Source organism: Lissotriton vulgaris, chromosome 6 (genome assembly GCF_964263255.1).
Source record: "Lissotriton vulgaris chromosome 6, aLisVul1.2, whole genome shotgun sequence".
Lineage (NCBI taxonomy): Eukaryota > Metazoa > Chordata > Amphibia > Caudata > Salamandridae > Lissotriton > Lissotriton vulgaris.
Window position 1 is genome coordinate 1,594,004,882 of NC_141694.1, and position 22,930 is coordinate 1,594,027,811.

At 50.4% G+C, this 22,930-nt stretch overlaps 1 protein-coding gene across 1 annotated transcript in view; it reads right to left on the reverse strand.

Moving 5' to 3' along the window:
- GTF2A1L (general transcription factor IIA subunit 1 like) overlaps nt 1-7,667 on the reverse strand; it is an 871,572-nt gene extending 863,905 nt beyond the window's left edge. Inside the window, exon 1 of the mRNA XM_086927762.1 lies at nt 7,571-7,667. Coding sequence (XP_086783888.1) covers nt 7,571-7,603 — 33 coding nt within the window. The 5' untranslated portion in view covers nt 7,604-7,667. The remainder of the gene's footprint in view (nt 1-7,570) is intronic.
- Between the last annotated feature and the right edge of the window lie 15,263 nt (nt 7,668-22,930).

The window sequence follows — 22,930 nt, forward strand, 5'->3', positions numbered from 1 at the left end:
ACAAATGCTAGAAGAACAAGTTACTTACCTTCGGTAACGATATATCTGTAAGAAACAGTAGTTAGTATTAGATTCCTTACCTTAGAATATCCCCAGGGTCAGACTAGATCCGGAAATTTTTTGCCTAGCAATACCCCTGCGCGTCGTTAGGCGTCGTCTCTGGCTCCGCGTCCGTCGTCGGCGTCGTCTGCGCCGGAATGACGTCGGAGTACTTAGACGCCGCCCATGCGCGCTGACGTCAGTTCTTAGACACAGCTTTTCCGCGCCAGATACACAGAGCCATGCTAGAACCAACACTGGTGCCAAGAAACTAGGGCCCTGAAAGGGGAGGACCTTAACCCTAGGTATCAGTTTGCAGAACGGGGAGGATGGGTGGGGCGGTAAGGAATCTAATACTAACCACTGTTTCTTACAGATATATCGTTACCGAAGGTAAGTAACTTGTTCATCTGAAAGAAACAGGTTAGTATTAGATTCCTTACCTTAGAATAGATACCCCATCAATACCAACCCCGGTGGTGGGTCTGCGAACCAATACTTACACCAGAAAGTCCTGGAGGACGGAACGGCCAAAGAAGCCACCCCTCCGGACTTGACTGTCCAGGCAGTAGTGCCTCGCAAAGGTGTGCAGCGAGGCCCACGTAGCTGCCTGGCAAATGTCCTGCAGGGGGACTCCCCGACCCAGGGCAGTTGTAGCCGCCGTGGCCAGAGTGGAATGGGCCCTCAGCCCAACTGGCAGCTCCTTTCTAGCCAAGGAGTAGCACGCCTTGATGCATAAGACGACCCACCGAGAGATGGTCCGCTTATGCACCGCCCGTCCCTTCTTCGCACCCACGTAAGCAACAAAGAGTTGCTCATCCACCCGGAACTGGCGAGTGCGATCCACATAGAATGAAAGCGCACGTTTTGGGTCCAGACGACGGAGCCGCTCTTCATCCTTTGAAGGATGCGGAGGGGGGAAGAAGGAGGGCAAAGTGATGGACTGCCCGATGTGGAAAGCAGAGACTACCTTGGGCAGGAAAGATGGTTTGGTAAGCAAGACCACTTTGTCCGGATGCACAGACAGGAAAGGGGGTTTGCAAAATAGAGCCTGGAGCTCACTCACTCTCCTGGCAGAGGTGATGGCAACCAGGAAAGCTGTCTTCAAGGTGAGAAGACGGAGAGGACAAGAATGAAGTGGCTCAAAGGGAGCACACATCAGGAAAGTGCCACAATAACATTACAGACTTCAGGAGGCAAGTCAAATGGCCTCATCTGCCGCCGCTTAATCTCCAAGCATGGAGGTGGAGACTGGACAGGTTCGGGTGGAGGACTGTCCCCTGCTGCTGCGACAGAAGGTCCTCCTGAAGAGGCAGAAGAACCGGAGGATCGACTGACACACTGAGTAGCTCGGGATACCAGTACCTTCGTGCCCAGTCCAGAGCCACAAGGATGACTTGTGCCCGGTCGCGCCTGATCTTCTTCAGCACTCTGGGCAGAAGTGGTATAGGCGGAAAGTCATACAACAGACCACAACTCCACTCGCGACGAAAAGCGTCTCCGAGTGAGTGCCGCCTTGGAAATTCCAACGCGCAGAACTGATGACATTGCGCGTTCTCTTCGGCGGAGAATAGATCTAACCAAGGCTCTCCCCACTGCAGAAAGAGACCTTGCGCCACGTCCGAGTTCAGACACCTTTCGTGATCCATCATGCACGGGCGGCTGAGTTCGTCCGCCCTGGCGTTCAGAGAACCTGCCAGGTGATGAACCACCAGGGTCACGCCCTGATGTTCTAGCCATTGCCAGAGGCGCAGAGCCTCCTGGCAGAGGGTCCACGACCCCACCACGCCCTGTTTGTTGCAGTACCACATGAGGGTGGTGTTGTCCGTGAACACCTGCACCCCCGGACAGAGGGGAGGAATGCCTTCAGTGCTAGACGAATCGCCCGCAGCTCCAAAAGGTTGATATGGAGCCGGGACTCCGCCGGAGACCAGAGGCCTCTGATCTCCGCCTCTCCCATGTGGCCTCCCCAGCCCTGGAGGGACGCGTTCATCACAACTACGTGCTCCGGTTGGGGAAGGGAGAGGGATCTGCCGCTTACCCAATCGCGGTCAGTGAGCCACAACTGCAGCTGTCTCGCAGTGCCCTCCGAGATCAGGACATGGTCGGACAGGTTGCCCTGATGCTGGGCCCACTGAAACTTCAGGTCCCACTGCAGAGCCTGCATCCGCCAACGGGCGTGATGCACCAGAAGGATGCAGGAAGCCATCAGCCCCAGAAGCTGCAGCGTCAACCTGACCGAAACTCGGGATAAAGGCTGAAAGATTGGAATCAGAGCCTGTATATCCCGAACCCGCTGTTCGGGTGGGTGAACCCGAAACTGCGCCGAGTCGAGAACCGCTCCGATGAAAAGGAGCTTCTGAGAGGGGCACAGGTGTGACTTCGGCACATTGATGGAGAACCCCAGCTGGTGCAAGAGGTCTGCCGTCGTCTGGAGGTGGCCGACGACTGCCTGGGGCGAGCCCGCCTTCAACAACCAGTCGTCGAGGTAGGGGAAGACTGAAACACCTAACCTGCGCAGATGAGCTGCAAACACCGCCATCACCTTCGTGAACACCAGTGGGGTGCTGGTAAGGCCGAAGGGGAGCACAGTAAACTGAAAGTGCTCGTGGCCTACCGTGAACCGCAGGTAACGCCGGCGGGCCGGCAGGACGGGGATGTGGAAATAAGCATCCTGCAAGTCCAACGCTACCATCCAGCCTCCTGGGTCCAGGGGAGCTAAGACCTGAGCTAGAGTCAGCATCTTGAACTTCTCCTTCCGGAGGAAGCAGTTGACGTTCCGTAGGTCCAAGACAGGGTGTAGGCCCCCTTTGCCCTTCTTGGGTACCAGAAAGTAGTGGGAGTAGCAACCACACCCGACTTCTGGCCCAGGTACGCGCTCGATGGCCCTCTTGGCCATGAGGGCCGAAACTTCCTCCTGCAGAAGCCGCAAATGATCCCCCGATACGTGGTGGTGTTGCGGTGGCATGGCTTGAGGGGTCGTCTCGAAGGGGAGGGAGTAGCCCCTTCGGACGATCTGCAGCACCCACCTGTTCGAAGTGACAGTGCGCCAGTTAGAGTGGTCATCGCGAACCCTGCCCCTCACTGGCGTCACGTGGGCCGAAAAGCACGGACTAGGAGGGTTTAGAGGCGGATGCTGCGGGGGAGGGTGTGGACTGGCCTCGCCGTTGTCCCCGACCACCTCCACGGCGATTTCCACGGGCGCCACTGCGCTGGATGTTAGTCTGCGGCGTGTGGCTGGCAGCCCGTGTGGCTGGCAGCCCGTGTGGGGGCGCCCCTTCCTTGGCCACGAAAGGAGCGAAAGGCAGCCGTTTGCTGGCGCGGGCCGAGAGGCCGAAGGACTTGGCCATAGCCCTGGAGTCGCGCTCAAGCGCATGGTCTGCTTTGTCACCAAAAAGGCAACGGCCATCAAACGGCATGTCCATCAGTGTGTTTTGGACATCGGCCGAAAAGTTGGCGGACCTCAACCAGGCGTGGCGTCTAACCGCCACCGTCGTTGCAATCGCTCTACCTAGTGAGTCGGTGGTATCCAGCCCACACCGGACAGAATATTTGGCTGCATCCCGGCCCTCCACAAGGGCTTGGCCGAGTTTGGCCCGTACCTCCAACGGACACTCTGGCAGCACTTCCGCAACCATATCCCACCGAGAGCGGGTGTAGCGGCCCAAGAGGCATGCGGTGTTGGAAGACCGCAGTCCCAGAATAAGGGAGGAGAAGATCTTTTTACCGTACTGCTCGTACCTCCTGGATTTCCTGTCCGGCGGAGCCGACGGGAATGCGGTCTGGGATTTGGATGCCTGGGTGACCAGGCTCTCGGGGGTGGGGTGGGTGGACAGGAAACATGGGTCGCCCGGGGCCGGGCGGTGGCGTCTGGCCACGTTCTTATCGACGGGCGAACCCGTAGCGGGCCTGGGCCAAGTGCCCAAAAGAACGTCGGTCAAGGCCTCATTAAAGGGCAGCAGAGGCTCGGCCGAGCTGGACTGCGGTTTAAGGACCTCAGTGAGGAGGTTAGTCCTCACGGCCGCGACCGGGAGCTCAAGGCCCAAGGCCTTGGCTGCCCTCATCAACACCACACTGTAGGTTGCCCCCTCCTCCGAAGCCACGGTAGGAGGTGAGACAAAACTAGTGTCTGGTGAGGTGTCCAGACCACTGGCATTCCCAGGTCCACCTGTCCAGTCCTCTTGAGACTGACACTCTCTGGTCAGAGGGTACTCAGACCCCTCCCAATACTCCTCATCACCTATCTCCTGATAATCAAGGTTGTCAATTGATGGGGCCAGTTCATTGAAGTAAAACTCCCCAAGTGCCGTCGAGAGCGGCGCCGCTCCGACGCCGGAACCGGGTTGAGAGAGGCATCGGGGACGGCGCCGCATGAGGACGGCGCCAGAGGTGACACCTGACGGACCGATGTCGGGGGGGGGGGGGGATCGTAAGGTCCACCGGCGATGACCCAGATCCCGAAGCGGATCCAGTGGGGTCCTGCGGGCCGGGCCCGAAGGCGCCGGCGGCCTCGGGACCATGGGGCCCTGCGGCGCCGGGTCCGAAGGCTGCGGTGGCGTAGGGCCGAAATACCTGACGGCGTCGGGGTCGAAGCCCCTGACCTGCTAGGGGCCCCCGACGGGTCCGCTGGGCCCGAAGGTGCCACGGAGCCCGTCGGAGGAGAGCGGGACCTCATGGCCATGAGGAAGCGCTCGATCTCCTCCGGCGTCGCGTCTTGCCCAGGGACCGGAGGGTGTGGAGCTGGACGCGGTGCCCGCGACTCCGACGAAGCCGCGTGGGCGGTGTCACCCGAAACCCCGGCCGTGTCGCACGAGCGTGGGGGGGGGGGGGGAAATCAGAAGAGCAATGACGCCTCTTCGACTTCTTGTGTTTCTTACCGGACGACGACTTCGACCCGGAGGAGTGGTGCCGACTCTCAGAGCTGTGGTGGGTCCGACCCCGCGACCTGTCCCTCGACCTCCCGTGGGACCGGGACCTCTCGCGGCACGTGGCCGACTGCCGGAGTTCGAGTCGCCTGCGGGACCGCTCCCGCCTGGCTTTCGAAGATAGGGCGCGGCAGTCGGGACAGGCCTTGCCGTTGTGGTCGACGCCTAGACAGAGTAGACACCGGCGGTGAGGATCCGTGACCGACATCGTGCGGTCGCAATCCTCGCAGTGCTTAAATCCAGGCATCCCTATGGCACCGATCGGAGTCATTAAACTTCGAAAAGATGATCAAAATGACTAGAAGTACTGCTTTTTCCAGATCTGCGCTTGCTGGCGCGGAAAAAAGAAGAACTGACGTCAACACGCGGAGGCGGCGTCTAATTACTCCGACCACGTCATCATGGCGCCCACGACGCCGACGACGGACGCGGAGCCGCAGACGACCCCTACCGACGCGCAAGGGTACTGCTACGCAAACATTTCCGGATCCAGTCTGACGCCTGGGGATATTCTAAGGTAAGGAATCTATCACTAACGTGTCTCTTTCAGATTGTGTTTTTTTATCAGGAACTCCATAGCTATATCCAGGTAGTTATTGTGCAACCTTAGTAATTAGAATAATCCAATATAATAAAGCTCACTTTCCAACAAAAAAACGTAGGTGATAATCGTTGAACAGGATAGCCTGTGAAGTAGTGTGGCTCACTGGTTAGAGGCGGCAGACCCGAGAGCAGAGGACGGCCCGGGACCAGGGTTCGATTTCCGGCGCGGCAGGTTTCTGGACCAGGGTCAGCGGACTCGATAATTCTCTCGCCTCGGTGCCCACTCTGATCAGCGATCACACTCGGCAACTCTGGGCATTAGCTTGCCTCATCTTAACTAACGGCCCCACCAGACCGCCGGGGATGCCTGGTCTCACCCTGGAGATACCCATTAAGGGACCATCTCTCAGGGAAGCCAGGAAGGGTTTCGCAGCGGTCGAAGCGCCTTGGGACCCTACGGGTAAGTAGTGCGCTATATAAATGCCTATACATTTACATACATACATTTACATAACCACAAGGTCCTGACAATTAAGAATAGGGATGTAGCCCTGTATCGAATGAAAATGAAAAATTGGTTGCAAATTGATATTGATTGAACAGATATATGGTTTATCTATTATTCAATAGATCAAGATGCCAACATAGGCCTAGATGTGTGCCATGGATTACTTGAACTTTGTCAACCTGTATAAGATACTGTTGTGAGGATGGAAAATAATGAATCACAATGGGATCGCACAGATTGGTGCGAGGATTAAAATTGTGGCTAATGGAACCCCTTTAGGAGATTGGACAACTAAATAAGGTATGTTGTCCTAAGTATAATGACCAAAATATCATAAAAATGTCTATAAAATGGAGTGGACCGAATGTATTAAAAATTTAAATGCATGTTTAAGGCAGGATCGATTTGGTTTGAAAATTAAATTAAGGCATTTTCGTTCATGAATTGGATCGCTCTCTGAAAAAGAAAGTATATGAAATCAAGTTGAACCCAGTGTGTATATGGATACACTGCTAAAGTATAGATTACCCATGGATAACTTTGAATTATGATCACTGAAGTATATAAAAAACTTTTTGGTACTTTGCGAAGTTAAATCTGGCTTCTTTTGTGAATCTACATATTTTAGAAGTGAATTACATATAAGGAAATATATGACTTTACAGAAGTAGAAATTCATGTACAAATTGAAAGGTGAACTGCTACTACCTATTTATTAAGAGGAAATGGGCCATGTGATGTTAGGTACATGGATTTTAAGCTGTATAAAAACATTTTTGTAAATGGTTTTAATTATGTGTAAAATGTTTATTTGTAGCCCTGAAGAAGTCTCTTTATAGAGACGAAACGCATTGGCTACGGAGAATCCCTTTTTTATCTTGTGAAGAATTGAATAAAGACATGTTTTAAAGAAACAAGGACTCGTGTGGATGAATTGCTATGCAACCTACACTGTAAAAAGCCAAGAACCACTAAAATACTGATAATTAAGTGAATGTGCTGGTCAAGTTTGTTTAATCGAATCATATGCTATTCAGATTATTTTTAGGGGATGAAAAAGAAAAAGGTATCATAAAATGTAAATTGTTGGTTGTGCAGGTCATATCAACATGTATTTTGCAAAAGTGTTATCAGTAAATTAATACTTGATTAGTGTTTACAGTATAGCTGCAAAGGGTTTATGAAGGTCAGTTTTTCAAAGCTTCCCAAAAAAGGGCTGCTCGCTCAGAATTTTACACTTCTGTAATCGCAGTATTACACCTGTGTTTTGTCCCTTCTACAACACAAAATAAATGTTTAAGATATATATTAGTTTTTGCCCAGAGGTTCCAGCATCAACAACATGAAGCTTTGTGTCAGACTGAAATATTTTGCTTTTGTTATGCGATGTGAGGAGATAAGAGTTCATGGTGAAACAAAGTGCATTTTACTGAGAAATATTTATTCAGGTCCACCATGAATTAAATTAAATTTCACAAAGAGTGACGTCGCTTATTAACAATTATAAGTATTAAAACTTAGCATTACTCTAACATGTAATTGTAGGTTCACTCACCTGCCTGAGGTCTTTCAGTACTTGCTCATCCATGCCTTCCTCTGCGAAAATCTCACGCACATTTTCTATCACATCCTCAATAATGGATCTGTATAGTTTAGGCTACAGAAAAATAAATTTTCTGTATTTATTCACAACCACCTTTATACCATAAATAATGTAGTTAGGAATAAAGACTTTGCAAACTTGATATTGTAGATAAAAAACTATTGTAAAGACTATTCTAAAGCTCCTGTAGCCATAGATAAGATAGTTTTTACTTGACTAGGGTGAGTGAGATTCCATCAACCTTGAAAAGACTCAAAGCTCAAGTTGCCTATCTTAGCTGCCTGGCCCAAGTTTCGTACCATTAGGAAACTACTGAGGTCAAATTAGGTATTCCAACAGCGGCTTTGAAATTCTACAGTTCAAGCCTTAAAAAAATTGGTACTGAAAGTGTTACACTAATGTGAAGGATTTTCTATTAGCCATTCAACAAACTTGAATCACATTTTACACATTAACATTTGGTTAAATGTAGACAAAGTTAAAGATCGGTCCATACTTCAACCTCACCCATCACAGCTCAGAAAACTTCCAACTATCTCCAGTCTTATAATCTTCATTAAGAGTGGCCCTTTCCTCCATCAGATAAAAAGTCAGTCTTGAGATTTTAAAAATGTGTATATTTCAAGAAAAGCCACACACATGTTCAAAATTGAGAGTGTTTTTGTTGCCATAAATCAAACACATAGGGCCCGATGTAGGTAAATCTCATTTACCGACTTTAGAACACCGAATTTTACCGATTCGGTATTCTAGATTCGGTAAATGAGATGTAGGAAATAATTCGGTAATTTATACCGAATCGTTATGATTCGGTAATTACCGAATCAGTATTTACTGATTCGGTAATTGCCATTGATTCCTATGGGCCTTGAGGTCCATAGGAATCAATGTCAATTACCGAATCGGTAAATACCGATTCAGTAAAATTACCGAATTGTCAAGGGGGACAGGGTGTCACTTTGACACCCTGTTGCACCCCTGATTTTGGCTTGTGTGCCATGTGACACTAAGGGCATGTATGTGTGTCACATGGCACAGGTGTACATGCACAGATGTGAATGTACACAGGAATTCGTTATTTACCACCAAATATTATTTCGTGGTAAAGAACGAATTCTTAAGGGCCTGTGGCACTGTTTTTAGTGCCACCTACATCTAGATGTACGATTCGGTAACTTTACCGATTCGGTATTTTACCGAATCGGTAAATTTACAGATTCTGTAAATTTTAGGCCCCCTACATATCAAAAACCAAATACCGGTCGTTAACGGCCGAAATCAGGCGATACCGACAGGTATTTGGTGTCCTATATCTGCCCCATAGTTCTTTATTAAAATTAAAATATTTTTGGGGCGTGGCTAAGATGGCGGCGTGATCGGTCGCAGGTCCCGGAGGCTCCCTGCCCGATCCCACCCGATTGCGCCCTGCTGCACAGCCTGATCTCCCTGCTACACTCAGGTCGGCTGATCTTGTAGCCGATCTCCTGCTGAGCTATCCGATGCCCTATGGACTGCCGCTGGTGCTGTGCCGGAGCTTGAAGGCGCCAATGACCGATTGCCGCGGCCACAACATGGCGACCGCCGCGGCCCTTTGAGAGCCGGCGTGCTCTATCCCTGAGGCCCTGCGAGACTCCTGCGGCCCGTCGGGGCTCTGGCTGGCGAGATCCCGGCACGCCCGTGCACATCTGTGTGCTCCCTGCTCCCACCCACGGGGCAAACCCGATCCAGCGGCACGCCCGGCGGGGCGGCGTGCGTCGGCCGGGAGTCGCGGAAATCGACTCCCCGGCTTTTGGGCCTGCTCGCACCTTCTGGGGACTGCTCGCCGGGGGCCGCGCGCCGCCGGACAGAAACACGGCCGAACCCAACAGCGATCCCCCCGGCCGGCGCCCTGCTGGCCCTCTCGGGCCCTGGTCATCCTCGCCTCTGTCAGGTGGGCGCCTGGGACCGCCGAGACCACTGCACTGCAGCCAGGCCGGGGCGGCTGCCTTGGCCCTGTGAGAGCCGGCGTGCTCTACCCACACGATCCTGCACGGCTCCTACGGCCCACTGAAGCACCCACAGGTAGGGCTCCCGAGGCCCAGCCCCACCGCCTGCGGAGCGTCCCCGACCCTACGACCTGGCCGGCGGTGTGGTGTGTGCCGGCCAGGCATCTTCAAAATCGACCCCCCGGCTTTGCGCCTACCGACGCTGTCCGGGGGGTGAGCTGCGAGTGGCTGGGAAATCCCTGGCGGTGCATCTATTGTACCGCTGCTGGGCGGGCGGCGCGCTGCCCTGGGCAGTGGGGGCGCTGTGCTACCGCTTCTTGCCAAGGTGGGCCGGGAGGCCAAGAAGAGCCATCAGACCGGGGTTGAGCTGCACTCCACGCCTGCATCATTCTGAGACACTGCTACACACAGGTGAGGAGAGCGGTGGGGCATTGAAGCGGACCTCGGGGGGCGCGATCGGGCCCCCGGCGACTGGCTCAGGTGATCTGCCATTTTCCGCCCGTCTTGCCACGGGCTGCTCGCCACAAGTGGAACGGTTCCACACCTGCATTGGTCTCCGCCGACGGGCGCCACCACAGGGTCCGACACCTAGCCCCTCCAGCGCACATTTTGGCAGCCGCCACCCATGTAGTCCCACAGCCAGGTACCTCCCTACATAGGTCCTTTGGGCGAACGCCTTGCACGCTACAGCAGAATAGCCACCACCGCGCCACCTGATACCATCACAGGGCCAATCCACTGGGGCCTTCAGGTCACATCCCAAGTTCCACCACCCGCGCCCCGACGCTAGAGACAGTTACGACCCTGGAGACAAGATGGCGGGGCAGCGGTCGAAGAAGGGGTCACAAACGCTCCCGGAGCTCCTGGCCAAAACACAGTCCAAGCCCAATAAAGACCCTCCTTCCCCCCCCCCCCGACTGCAAAGCAGACGCCTGCACCGATGGAGGACCAGTCACCCATCACTAGAACTTTCTTGGAAACACTAAGGGATGACTTCCGGTCCCTGAAGCAAGAAGTGGCGGTGAGGTCCGGGAACTCAGGCGAGACGTGGAGGGCCTGGGGGAGCGAGCAGCAGTGGTCGAGGAGGCAGATCAGTCCAGGAGCATGGAAATAATGCACCTCCAACAGGAAATTGTGCGTCTCACTGACCAGCAGATGGACCTTCAGGCCCATACGGAGGACCTTGAGAATCGTTCCCGCCGGAACATACGGGTCCGGGGGGTCCCTCAAAAATCAGAGGGATCCGATGTCACGGGCTACCTGCAGAATCTATTCCGGTCCGTTCTGGGGGAATCGGCGGATATCGAGATACGCATTGACAGAGCTCACAGGGTAGGGTTGCCCAGACGGTCCTCGGCGCCACCACCGGACATACTGGCCTTTCTGCCCGACTTCCCCTTAAAGGAGAGGATCCTCAAGGAAGCGCGGCGAGCCCAGCCTCTTCAGTTCCAGGGCCACTCCATAGCCCTCTATCAGGACCTGTCCGCCATCACCCTGCAGAAACGCAAGGAATTCCGAAAGGTGACGGATTTTCTGAGACAGCATGGAACTCCGTATTCTTGGGGTCACCCGTTTCGACTCATCTTCAAGTGGGAAGGAAAACTACACCAACTGCGATCGCTCAAAGACACGTGTGCCCTCCTGGGCCTTGAGCATGATGTGGATGAGCCAACCCTTAGTCCATCCAGAGGGCCCCGAGACAATGGCTGGCAAACTGTGCACCGCAGACGTTCACCCTCACACCACCTGAGACCAGACGCCTCTATTATCACTCAGGAACGTGCCACGCGGTCGCGGAGGTAGCCAAAGAGACATCCTCCTCAGGATGATGACTGCACTGCTTGGGAGATCATTCTTAGCTTGCCTTCTCTCTGAGAGGGGGGATGGGTTTCGGGTGGGGGGCCGACGTGTCCGCCACGAGACACGACCCGACTGGAAGACTTCACCACAGCCCTGTGTGACCTGCCAGGACTGGGACTATACCCACTCATACGTGGGAGTTGGGGTTCGGGGCGGGAGTGGGGGTTGAGGGGGTTTGTTGACAATATCCTTGTCTCATGGGGAACAGTTGGGGGTGTAAGGGGGGAGTTGGGGGGTTGGTTGGGGGTGGGGGGGGGAGTTTGGGGAGGGATCAGTGTGCCGGGGGGGGTTCTGCTTTTAAAGGACTTGCGGGACTTTATTTCTTTGCCTCACTGCCAGACCTCAGACCACAGATGTTTCTACAACGTTGTACATCTAGGCCGGGAACACGCGCATGTCATAGCACACTTCGACCCCTCCTCCACGACGATGGCTAGCCCTACATTGAAGATATTGACACTTAACGTTAAGGGCCTGAACAACCCTATTAAGAGGAGGGCGCTACTCTCTTACCTGGAACACTCTGGGGCGGACCTGTGTCTACTCCAAGAGACCCACCTTCTGCCCAAGGACTGGCACAGAATGCGCTCACGTGCCTTTCCCCAACAATTTTTCTCTTCCCTTCCCACCAAGAAAGCTGGGGTGGCCATCCTGATTTCTAGACACTTTAGAGGAAAGGTGGGGACCAAATCGGGGAAGGTTAGAGGCCGTCTCCTCGCACACGCCTTTCAACTTGGAGACCTACATCTCATGATTGGGTCAGTTTACGCTCCCAACACGGGCCAGGAAACCTTTTTGAAAAACGCTCTCTCTGAAGCCCTTCAATCATCCAACGCACTCCTACTGGTCGGGGGGGACCTTAATCTAGTCATGGACACCACCAAAGATAGGTCAGGACACCGCGATGGGGACACAGGCGCTATTACCGCCGCTGGGGCGGAATGGTTGCGGGAGAGAGACCTGGTGGACCTATGGCGCACTGTACACCCTACCGCACCGCAATTCACCTTCTATTCCCATGTCCACCGCACCTACGCCAGGCTGGACCACTTCCTAGGATCCTCTGAGCTACTGCCTAACGTAGTCGACGTTGACATTGTACCCGCGGCACCCTCAGATCATGACGCCATTGAACTAACCATTAGTGCCCCTGTCGCCTCCCGCCCTCGTGGCACATGGCGGCTCCGCGAAACCATGCTGCAAAGGCCAGCGATCCATGAGCGCCTGAACACCTGTATCATCGACTATCTGACTAATAATGACACACCAGAAGTATCGTTATCAGCCCTGTGGGGAGCCCTGAAATCGGTGGTCCGCGGGGAGCTAATTGCTATAGCGGCCGGGGAAGCTAGAGATCGCAGGGAGAAAAGGTCCGAACTCACAACCCAAGTCGAGGAACTGGAGAGAGTCCACAGTCGCACCGGCGCCCCGCGTGTCTGGCGACAGCTGAAAGCTGCAAGGGCCCAACTGGCCTCCCTTGACATAGATCGGGCGGAATTTGCTGCACTTCGCCTTCGACACACATACTATGTTGGAGGCAAAAAAACTGGACGCTTACTAGCCAGCGCCCTCAAAGCTAAATCCCATCGCACAAAAATCACAGGCCTCACGGATGACTCTGGGAACACCCTCACCAAGGAACCCCAGATAGCCAATGAGTTCCGGACCTACTATGACTCACTATATAGAGCGGATGCGCCACCTCTCAGGGATGTGGACGCATACCTGTCCTCGGCAGCCATTACGGAATTGTCCCAGCCCAGTGTGGATGCGCTGGATGCTCCTATTCGATTGGAGGAGGTTAAGGCAGCTATATCCAGGCTTCGCCCTCTGAAGTCTCCAGGCCCAGACGGCTTCTCAGCGGGCTTTTACAAGATGTTCAGCCACCTGGTGGGCCCTGTCCTTACCCGGCTCTTTAATTCTTTTGAGGGGCCGGGCTCTATTCCCCCTGATATGTTGGAGGCCGAGGTGATCGTCTTGCCCAAACCGGGCAAAAAACCGACTCACTGCTCGGCATTCCGTCCGATCTCCTTGCTGAATTTAGATCTCAAGCTTTTCACCGGGGTTCTAGCGGCTCGCCTAGGCCCGCTCCTGCCCGGAATCCTGGAACCTGACCAATCGGGCTTCGTGCCCAATCGCCAATGTAGCGACAACACTAAAAGAATGTTACATCTTATAGATAAAGACACACTTCCAGGACTCCGACGCGGCACTCGTGGCCATAGATGCAGAGAAAGCCTTCGACCGCGTTGACTGGGCATACTTACACCAGGTACTGCTCTGCTTCGGACTCTGCAACGGCTTCCGTTCCTAGATAGCCAGCTGTTACCATCGCCCTCAGGCCCGAGTCCGACTAGGCGGGATACGCTCAGACCCCTTTGACATCCAACGCGGGACGAGACAGGGCTGCCCACTATCTCCCCTTTTGTTTGCCCTCTACATTGAACCCTTGGCGCAGAAAATTAGGGACAACCCTGACATTACGGGAGTCACCTTCGGGGGCGAACCACATACCATCAGTCTATACGCAGATGACATCATAGTTGCTCTTGCCCGACCCACCCAATCGATACCCGCCTTCCTAATAGAGCTGGATACATTCGGTACGGTTGCAAGCTTCAAGATTAACAGGGGGAAATCCCTAATATTGCCACTGGGGGGTAATGCCCGCCCACACGCCCCGGCCTCCACTTATGGCTGTGACCTCCAAATCACCACGGAACTTCCCTACTTAGGGATCACCCTCACCCACTCGATAACGTCGACAGTGGCTCTTAATTACAAAACTCTTACCGCTCAGATTAAGGCAGATCTCACACGATGGTCCAAACAGCCTCTATCTCTCCTGGGCAGAGTGGCGGCGGTGAAGAGGTCGGCCCTGCCAAAAATCCTATACATCTTTCAGACCCTCCCAGCATTCCCCCCGAAAGGTACCATCTCCGATCTTCAAGCAGCACTGCACCACTTTGTGTGGGAGGGTAAAAGGGCACGACTTCACAAACAATTGGTCCACAGGGGCATAGATGAGGGTGGACTGGGGGTCCCCAACTTACTACAGTACTTCCATGCCACGCAGCTCAGATATCTAGTGGAATGGTATAGACCCGAGTCAGAGAAGAGGTGGCTATTCCGGGACAGGGCCATGGCCCAACGATCCCTTTGGGCGATCCCCTTTTTGCCCAAGAAGCATAGGCCAACCTACCTCAACAACTCTCCCATTACTCGCACGGTCACTAAAGTATGGGACGCGGTGGCCGTCAAACGCGGCCTCACCACCTTTCCTTCTCCATTTACCCCTCTCCTAGACAACCCAGACGTCCCACCGGGTAACGACCCCCGGGCCTTTACACAATGGCGGGGCACAGCATGCAGGTGCGCTGGGGATCTCTTTGACCTGCAAGGCTTCCTCACTCTCTCAAACATCAAACAAAACTAAGACATCATCGACCCTCACCTTTTCCAATATTTTCAATTGAGACATTGGCTCACTGACCCTGCGACTGTCACCTTGGTGGGACGACCCATGACTTCTTTTGAGAAATGGCTCCTGACCAGAGACACTGATCGCCACCTCATCTCTGATTTATATAAAATGCTCACTCCTCCGACGGCGATAAACAAAACCGCTGGCCAGAAAAGATGGGAAACCGAACTAGGCAGAACACTATCACCTAAAGAATGGGACCAAGTGTACTACAGGGCATCACACACCACACGCAACACGGCAGGCAGGGAAACAGCCGTGAAATTGGCGATTTACTGGCACCTTACACCAGTCAGGCTACACAAGGGGAACCCATCGAGAAGTGACCTATGCTGGAGGGGATGCGGAGAACAAGGCACTCTGACACACATCCTTTGGGACTGCAGGGAGGTCCGGGGCTATTGGGACACAGTTTTAGACGACATTGATGCGACCTTTGACACCGAGATCCCTCGCTTTCCCGCATACGCTATCCTGGGGCTGCCCAACGCACTTACCTTTCCTCTGAAATCTGTTCGAGGCCGCCAGATGGGCATTGCCATGCAAGCAGCCACACAACACATCCTTTCACTTTGGGGGTCCGCGTCCAAACCCACTCACACAGGGTGGTTACACAAACTCTGGTTCACCTTGGGCATGGAACGTATTCAGGCTACTCTCTCCCAAAATACAACCACGTTTCAAAAGGTCTGGCCGCCGTTCATATTGCTACTGTCCAAAGAATTCAACAAAATTACCTGTCCGAAATACTTAAGACTACTACGCCTTACCGAAACGGCTACTGGATCTTAATCACTTTAAGTGTGCTCAGGGCATATCTCTTTCTGATCCATAGACAATGGGTCTCCGACATACGGCACACTGGTTGGGGTGGAGGGTGGGGGGTTGAATGGGGGGGGGAGGAGGGGTTTTCTGGGGTTGGTTCGTTCAAATTCATTGGCCAATGTTACCTGTCATGTGCCTCTCATGCATCACCTCGCTCTTATCGAGTGACCACTTCCTATGCTATTTTTTCCTTAGTACTACATGGACACGCGCTTACCATCTGCGATTGGTCTACCTGTTACATGTACCTTGTACTGAGATGCTTTACTATGCTTTCTTTTGGCTCAATAAAAAAAACATTTAAAACTAAAATTTAAATATTTTGTTCCAATGAGAACTAAGAAGAACTTTTTAAAGTTGAGAATGATGTGGGACCTGCAATGTGCAGAATGTAAGGGTCTTAGAAAAAGGGATCTCTGGGGGCGTGGTTTCGGCGTGACGATGCGGAGCTCCGACGGACCGCGCGGCTTGTAAAGGATTTTAGACCGCTTCTAGCGCTCACCGAGGGATAAGATTTGAGGTATCTCTCCCTACTGATATGGTAAGCCACGGAAATTTTTATCTACTTCCACTAAACACACTGCGCACTCAGATTCAGATTCTACTCATATCGAAATGGAAAACATTTCTCCTCAGAAGTCTTACCACAAACCAGGCACCATTCCAAAAAACAGCTTCCGAGTCAAATTTTCTGTGATTTCCACTAAGAGACGAAAAAAAGACCCCTTTCTCCAGTTAACTCTTCCTCAGCCCCCTTGGATGTAATTCAGGAAATTTGTGCCTTGAAACCCATCGTGGAAGAAACAAATAAAACGCTCCAACTTCTGAACGACAAGTGGTCTTCTATGGAATCACATATACTTGTTGTGGAACAAAAAACTGATTTTCTTCAATCCTCTTGCTTGCTCATCTCGAGAGTCTGAAATATTTCTCCTCAAAAAGCACACAGAGGATTTAGAAAATAAAAATCACAAAAATAACCTCAGAATTTACAGTCTTCCTGAAAATATTGAAGGTTCCAACTCAATCTTTTTTCAGACATTTCTACCTAAGCTCCTAGACATATCTGCTATTTCTCCACTTAATATTCGATAGGCTCATAGACTTGGTCCTATGATATCTGCAAAACCATGTGAAGTCATCATGTTTTTCCTGCAATACACTGACCTCCTGCAAGTTTTGTTGACGGTCAAATCCCAATAACAAATTTTCTGGGAAGGTCATAGTCTATTCTTCTCTCAGGATGAGGCTAAAGTCACCACAGATCGTCAGAAAAAAATTCTTGATCTCAGTTACGATCTATTAATGCCAGATTTGGATTGATCCATCCTTGTATATTCAAAGTCACTTGCAAGGAAAAGATTACTACGTTTGAAGAGCCAGCTGCTCTGCAGCAATTGCTTCGTCAACATGGAGCTGATGTCATGGATATCTCAAAATCTACTTGAGTTATTATTTTGCTTCACCCTGTTGACTGTTTTCTTGTTTATGTAATTTCCTAATCATTGTTCTGCTGTATTTTTGTAATGCTGATATAGTCATTATTTCTTATCCTTCTTTTCTAGGACTACGCCTTCTTCATAACATTTTTCTTTCCTACACCAGTATATTTTCCTGCTATCCATTTCCCGTATGGTCCCCCATATATGTTGACATTCTTATCCGTCGTTCCCCTGAGGTTTGGTGGAGTTCCAGTGAGGTCACCGTCTTTTGGTGCTGCCATCCCCCATTTTGTCTTGTGTTTGTAGGAATGTCCTACAATCGTCATTTGTATGACTTGTACTGTCTTTTTGTTGTTTGTCTTAGCTTTGTTTCCTTGGTATTCTTTTCTATAGTTTATCTTCTTTTCTTTTTCTACCTTACTCTTTCCTTCAGTTTGCTTCCTTTCGTACTCCAAATGTTCCATTTTTTTTGCATTTCATCCTCTTATCTATCAGATTCTAAAGTTACTCTCACTCATATAAGCATATTGTTTGTCATGCTTTTATCAGTAAGTTTCATTAAAGGTTACCGCCTGGAATATTCTCAGAGTTCATTTACTTCATAACTATATTTCTCTTTGTCCTTCCTGGTATTTATTCTGTTGCTCCCTTTTTTCCTTCTCTCCTGATCAAACAATACTCTTATCTTCATACTCTTATTCTTTCACTTTTTCCCAAATTTAAGATTGGTTATTTCACTGTACGCTTTATGATTGTTTATGTTATTACCTTCTGGTTACATTCAGAGTTACTACATGGAATATTAAGGGGTTAGGTAATCAGATTAAAAGACTACTGGTGTGAACCCATTTAGCCAAATTAAAAACTGACATTGCATTACTCAAGGAATCATATGTATCTGAAACTGAAGCTTCTAAGTTAAAGAAATGTAGGGTAGATAATATAGTATCTTCTCCACCTTTAGGTAAGAAAAATGGCGTTTTGATTCTCCGTCATAAAAAGTTTCATGTTTCAGTTGTTCATCAAGAATCGGAGTCTGATGGTGGTTGGGTTATTGTTAAAATACTTCTAGATAAAATACCATTAGTTATCTTTAAGGTATATGGCCCAGTCTCAGTTGACAAAGTATTTTAGACACAGGTTTCTGATAAATTACTTTTGTTTGATGATGATTATATTGTTTTGGTGGTGACTGCAATCAAATTCATGACCCCTTATTGGATAGACACTCTCCAGTTAAATTTGTAAACACTAAAATGCATTCACAATTTACCTCTACCATACGCCGTAAATCTCTAGATGACATCTGGAGGCTATGTGAGCCAGATCTTTGAGAATACAGTTACTATTCATCACCACATCTATCACAATCCAATCCGGATTACCTCTTTTTAAGTAAATCCTTAGCTCAACATGTCCATCAGTCCGAGATAGGTTCTATTTTAATATCAGATAATGCTCCGGTTTTTGTTAGATGTGGTTTTAATAATTTATTACTTGTAGTACTTAATTTCTCTAGCCAATTCAATTCTTTTGCTTCTGAATTTTTTGCTATTAATTCAACTCTGGAGTTCTCTCCTATAATAATTTGGGTTTCTTTTTCAATGCAGCAGCTAGAGGTTTCATAATATCTCACTAAAGGAAATAGTTTTTGAAAAAAACAAACTACTCAATTACTCACTAAAATAAACAAATCTAATATGCTTATTATCATTCCAACACTAAATCTTCTTTAAAAAAATTCTACTGATGCTAAGCTTTCTTATAATAGACTATCCACGGAAGCCGCTTCCTCCTACCTTTTGAAAAGTAGCATTCGCTATTATGGAGCTCAAAATAAAATGGGGAAAATATTACTGGCTAACTATTTAAAAATAAGGTGAGAAAGAACTAGAATAGAATCTTTGCAGGGCTCTCCTGGGACTTCACTTTTTAAAGAGGATGATTGTTTAACTGAATTTGTAGCATTTTATAAAAATCTATATAGTCCTGAGACACAACCAATTCAATCAGATTTATCCTCTTATTTTCAAAACATTAATTCTCCTCCATCCCAACAGATTGATTTTGATTTGCTGGAAATGGATATTACTTTGGCAGAAATTACCCATGCAGTATCGGTATTACGATGAGGAAAGGCCCCTGGTCCCAATGGGTTTACTGTTGAGTTCCATGAGCACTTTGCTAAGCTTCTTCTTCCAAACCTTTGACTTTTTTTTTTGATTCCTTCATTACAAACGGTTCATCTCAGAGCACCTTTCAAGAAACCTTGATATGTTTAATCCCAAAAGACAAAGACCATTCCCCATGTAAAAATGCCCGCCCCATTTCTTTAGTCAACCCTTTTTAACTAAAATCAGACAGGATGCTCAGATCTATGGTTTCTAGCTTGGTCTGCATCAAGCTAAAATGTCTGTTTACGCGGATGATATCCTTTTATGTTGTTCGAAACAGCTACTTCTCTCCCTCCTTTTATTTTCAGGTTGATAGTTTCTCAATTATCAGGCTACCGCCTTAATCCGAATAAATGTGAAGTCTTGCCTCTCAATGTTTTGCCTTAAGCATTATTTTATACATACTGGATTTTCCTGGCAACCTTCTAAGTTAAAATACTTACGCCTATGGTTCCCCTCGACTATCTCAGAGATTTTAAAATGACATTTTGACCATATTATCAAAACGTTAAATAACACCAATACACTTTGGCATCCACTTTTTCTCTTGGTGGGGACGATTGTATTAGATAAAGATGATGCTCACCCCTCTGATTCTATACATTCTCTCTATGATCCCTGTGCACATTCCCGGATACTATTTTAAGAAAATTGATTCACTGCTAATGAAGTTTCTTTGGAAGGAAAAGCCTCCTCGAATAGCCTTGTCCTCTCTAAAAAAAAGACAAACCTAATGGAGGCCTTAAATTCCCTGACTTCAAATCTTGTTACTATGCTTTTTCCTTTAACCCTTTCGATGCTCATGACGAGCTCAGCTCGTCATGATGCACAGTTGAGCTGTGCTGATGACGAGCTGAGCTCGTCATGACACCAGCAAAATGGCAATTTTCAGCACAGGAGGGGGAAAACGCCTAGCAGCCAAGGTGTTAAACAAGCTTCCCGCTGGCTTTCCCCTGAACACTCTACACATCCCCCCCGTATGGATATCTATAGAAAATGTTCGCGCCTCCCCTTTTTTGTGTGTCTTTGTGTGTCTGTCTCTCTCTCTCTCTCTCTCTCTCTCTCTCGCTCTCTCGCTCTCTCGCTCTCTCGCTCTCTCGCTCTCTCGCTCTCTCGCTCTCTCGCTCTCTCGCTCTCTCGCTCTCTCGCTCTCTCGCTCTCTCTCTCGCTCTCTCTCTCGCGCTCTCTCTCGCGCTCTCTCTCGCGCTCTCTCTCGCGCTCGCGCTCTCTCTCGCGCTCGCGCTCTCTCTCGCGCTCTCTCTCTCTCTCGCTCTCTCTCTCTCTCGCTCTCGCTCTCTCTCTCGCTCTCTCTCTCGCTCTCCAGCCCATGTGGCAAAATAGATTATTACGTATCAAAAATCGTACCATTTACTGAAAAGCTTGGAGATCCAAGGGTTTGCTTTGGACTGCTCAACTCTTGATTAATACCTATCCCTTATCCAGTACCTTTAGAAATGCAGGGCGTTGGCGCCCTTTCGTTGAGCTTCTGAAAGCCAGGAGTCTGTTCTGGAGGTCGGTGCAGGAGTAGTCAGGCCCTTGAAGTCAAACATGTTGCAGATCGAACTCCTCGCGGTTGAAGTCAGGAGCACTGGCGTCGGCAGGCTTCGGGTGCTGCGGTGCGAAGTGCAGCGGTGCGGCATGCAATGTCCTCAGGTCGCGGTGCGTGCAGCTGCTTGGTGGAGGCGAGAGATTGGGTCGTCGGTGAGACCAGGGTCGCAGTGCGAAGTGATGCGGTGCTTGTCGCAGTGCTGGCATATCACGCTGCATGCAGCGGCATTGTTGTTGCTGAAGCGCTGTCGTCGACTGACGAAGTGGAGTCGATGGCGCCGCGTAGGTAGGCCAAGGCCGCGGTGCGGGATGAGGGTGTTGCGTTGTGTAACTTTACGAGCGGCACCCTCGAACCACGGTGCAAGCAGCGGCGTTGATTTGGGAGTGGATCGGTGTCGTCGGGGATACCAAGGCGGCGTTGTGAAGTGAGGCCAAGCGGAGTGCGGTGCCCACAGGTTGCGGTGCGAGCAGCGGCTCGGTGGGGACATCAGCAGAGTCGGCAGAGGTGTCAGGTTGTTTTTTTTTTTTTAAGTTGCAGCACAAAACACACAGTCCGCAGTGCTGAGGGAAGAAGAACTTGAAGTCTTTGCTGTTCCTGAGACTCAGAAAAATAGATTGCAGAAAGTTCAGTCCAGTCCTTTCGCTTTTCAAGACAGAAGCAACTACTGCAGTCTGACACAGCAAAGCAGACAGCAAGGTGGTAGTTCCTCCTCACAGCTTCTCCAGCTCTTGGAAGTCTTCTTGATCCAAAAGAGTTCTAAAGTTCAGGGGTTTTCTGTCTTGGGGTTAGGGTGGGGGGCTGTGTTTCTTCTCTATTATTCCAGATTGTTCTTCCGTCGTTATGTACGTCATTCAATTGCACTGGGGCCCTGCGGGGCCCATTTGACTGCACTGCCCTACTATACTGGTATAAATTGAGAGTTATTTCAATAAAAAGATTTAAACCATAAGGTGCAGGGGTTTGGGCCTCAATATTTATACAACAAAATCCCTTGTCCTTCCTCTCAGGCAGAGAGTGTCTGTGCCCAGTCAGAACCAGCTCTGCCCTCCTCGGTGTGGCTTCCTGGCAGGATGTGGAGACTGCACTGTCAGAGGCAGACCAGGCCCTATTAGGTGCAAGGAAATCTCCCACTACTCTAAACGCAGCCCATGTCTATTTAGCCTTTTCATGGCCCACCTAGACTATCTGGAGCCTCTGCTGCTCCCCAGCCCCTGTCATCCAAAACCCAGACAGTCAATCCACAAACCCAGCAGAGGCCTGCAGGACGGCTGAGCAAGAAAATACCTACTTTCCAAAAAGTGGTATTTTCAAAAAAAGAATGTTGGCCTAGTTCAAGCAAATTAAACGTTATTTTCCTACCTAGTTCCCTGGACCAGTTATATTCATATGATAGTATAAACAAACTCCCCATCCTGTCCTATGGGGAGCAGGTAGCCTTGCAATAGTGAAAAACGAAATTGGCAGTAATTCACTATCAGGACATGCCACACACACCAGGGCATGTCCTACCTTTCACATACACTGCACTTTGCCCACAAGCGTACCTTGGGCCTACCTTAGGGGTGACTGACATGTAAGAAAAGGGAAGGTTAAGGCCTGGCAGATGGGTACACTTGCTAAGCCAACATTGCAATCCCAGACTGCACACAGGCCAGTTACATTTACAGGCTGTTTGAGTGGGGGGGGTACAAAAGGGGGTGGTGATGGACGGAGCATCTGAATCAATCAAACACTCACACCCAGTCAAAAGATCTGGGTTATATCCATCACCGTTCCTTAGCCCACTGCCACCCCAGTTCAGACATGGCTATATGCAAATCAGCCTGACCCTGTGCCTCATGGGAACAGTCCGGCCCGAACTGCCAAGCCATGTCTTCCCTGGACCGGAAACAAGCTTCTGAGGACCGGTTTCTGGCATTCCAGCCGTCTTCAGCCCGGCTTGCTTGAATCCAGTGACAAAGCGAGCAAGGGACTCACGTCTGAGCATACCCTG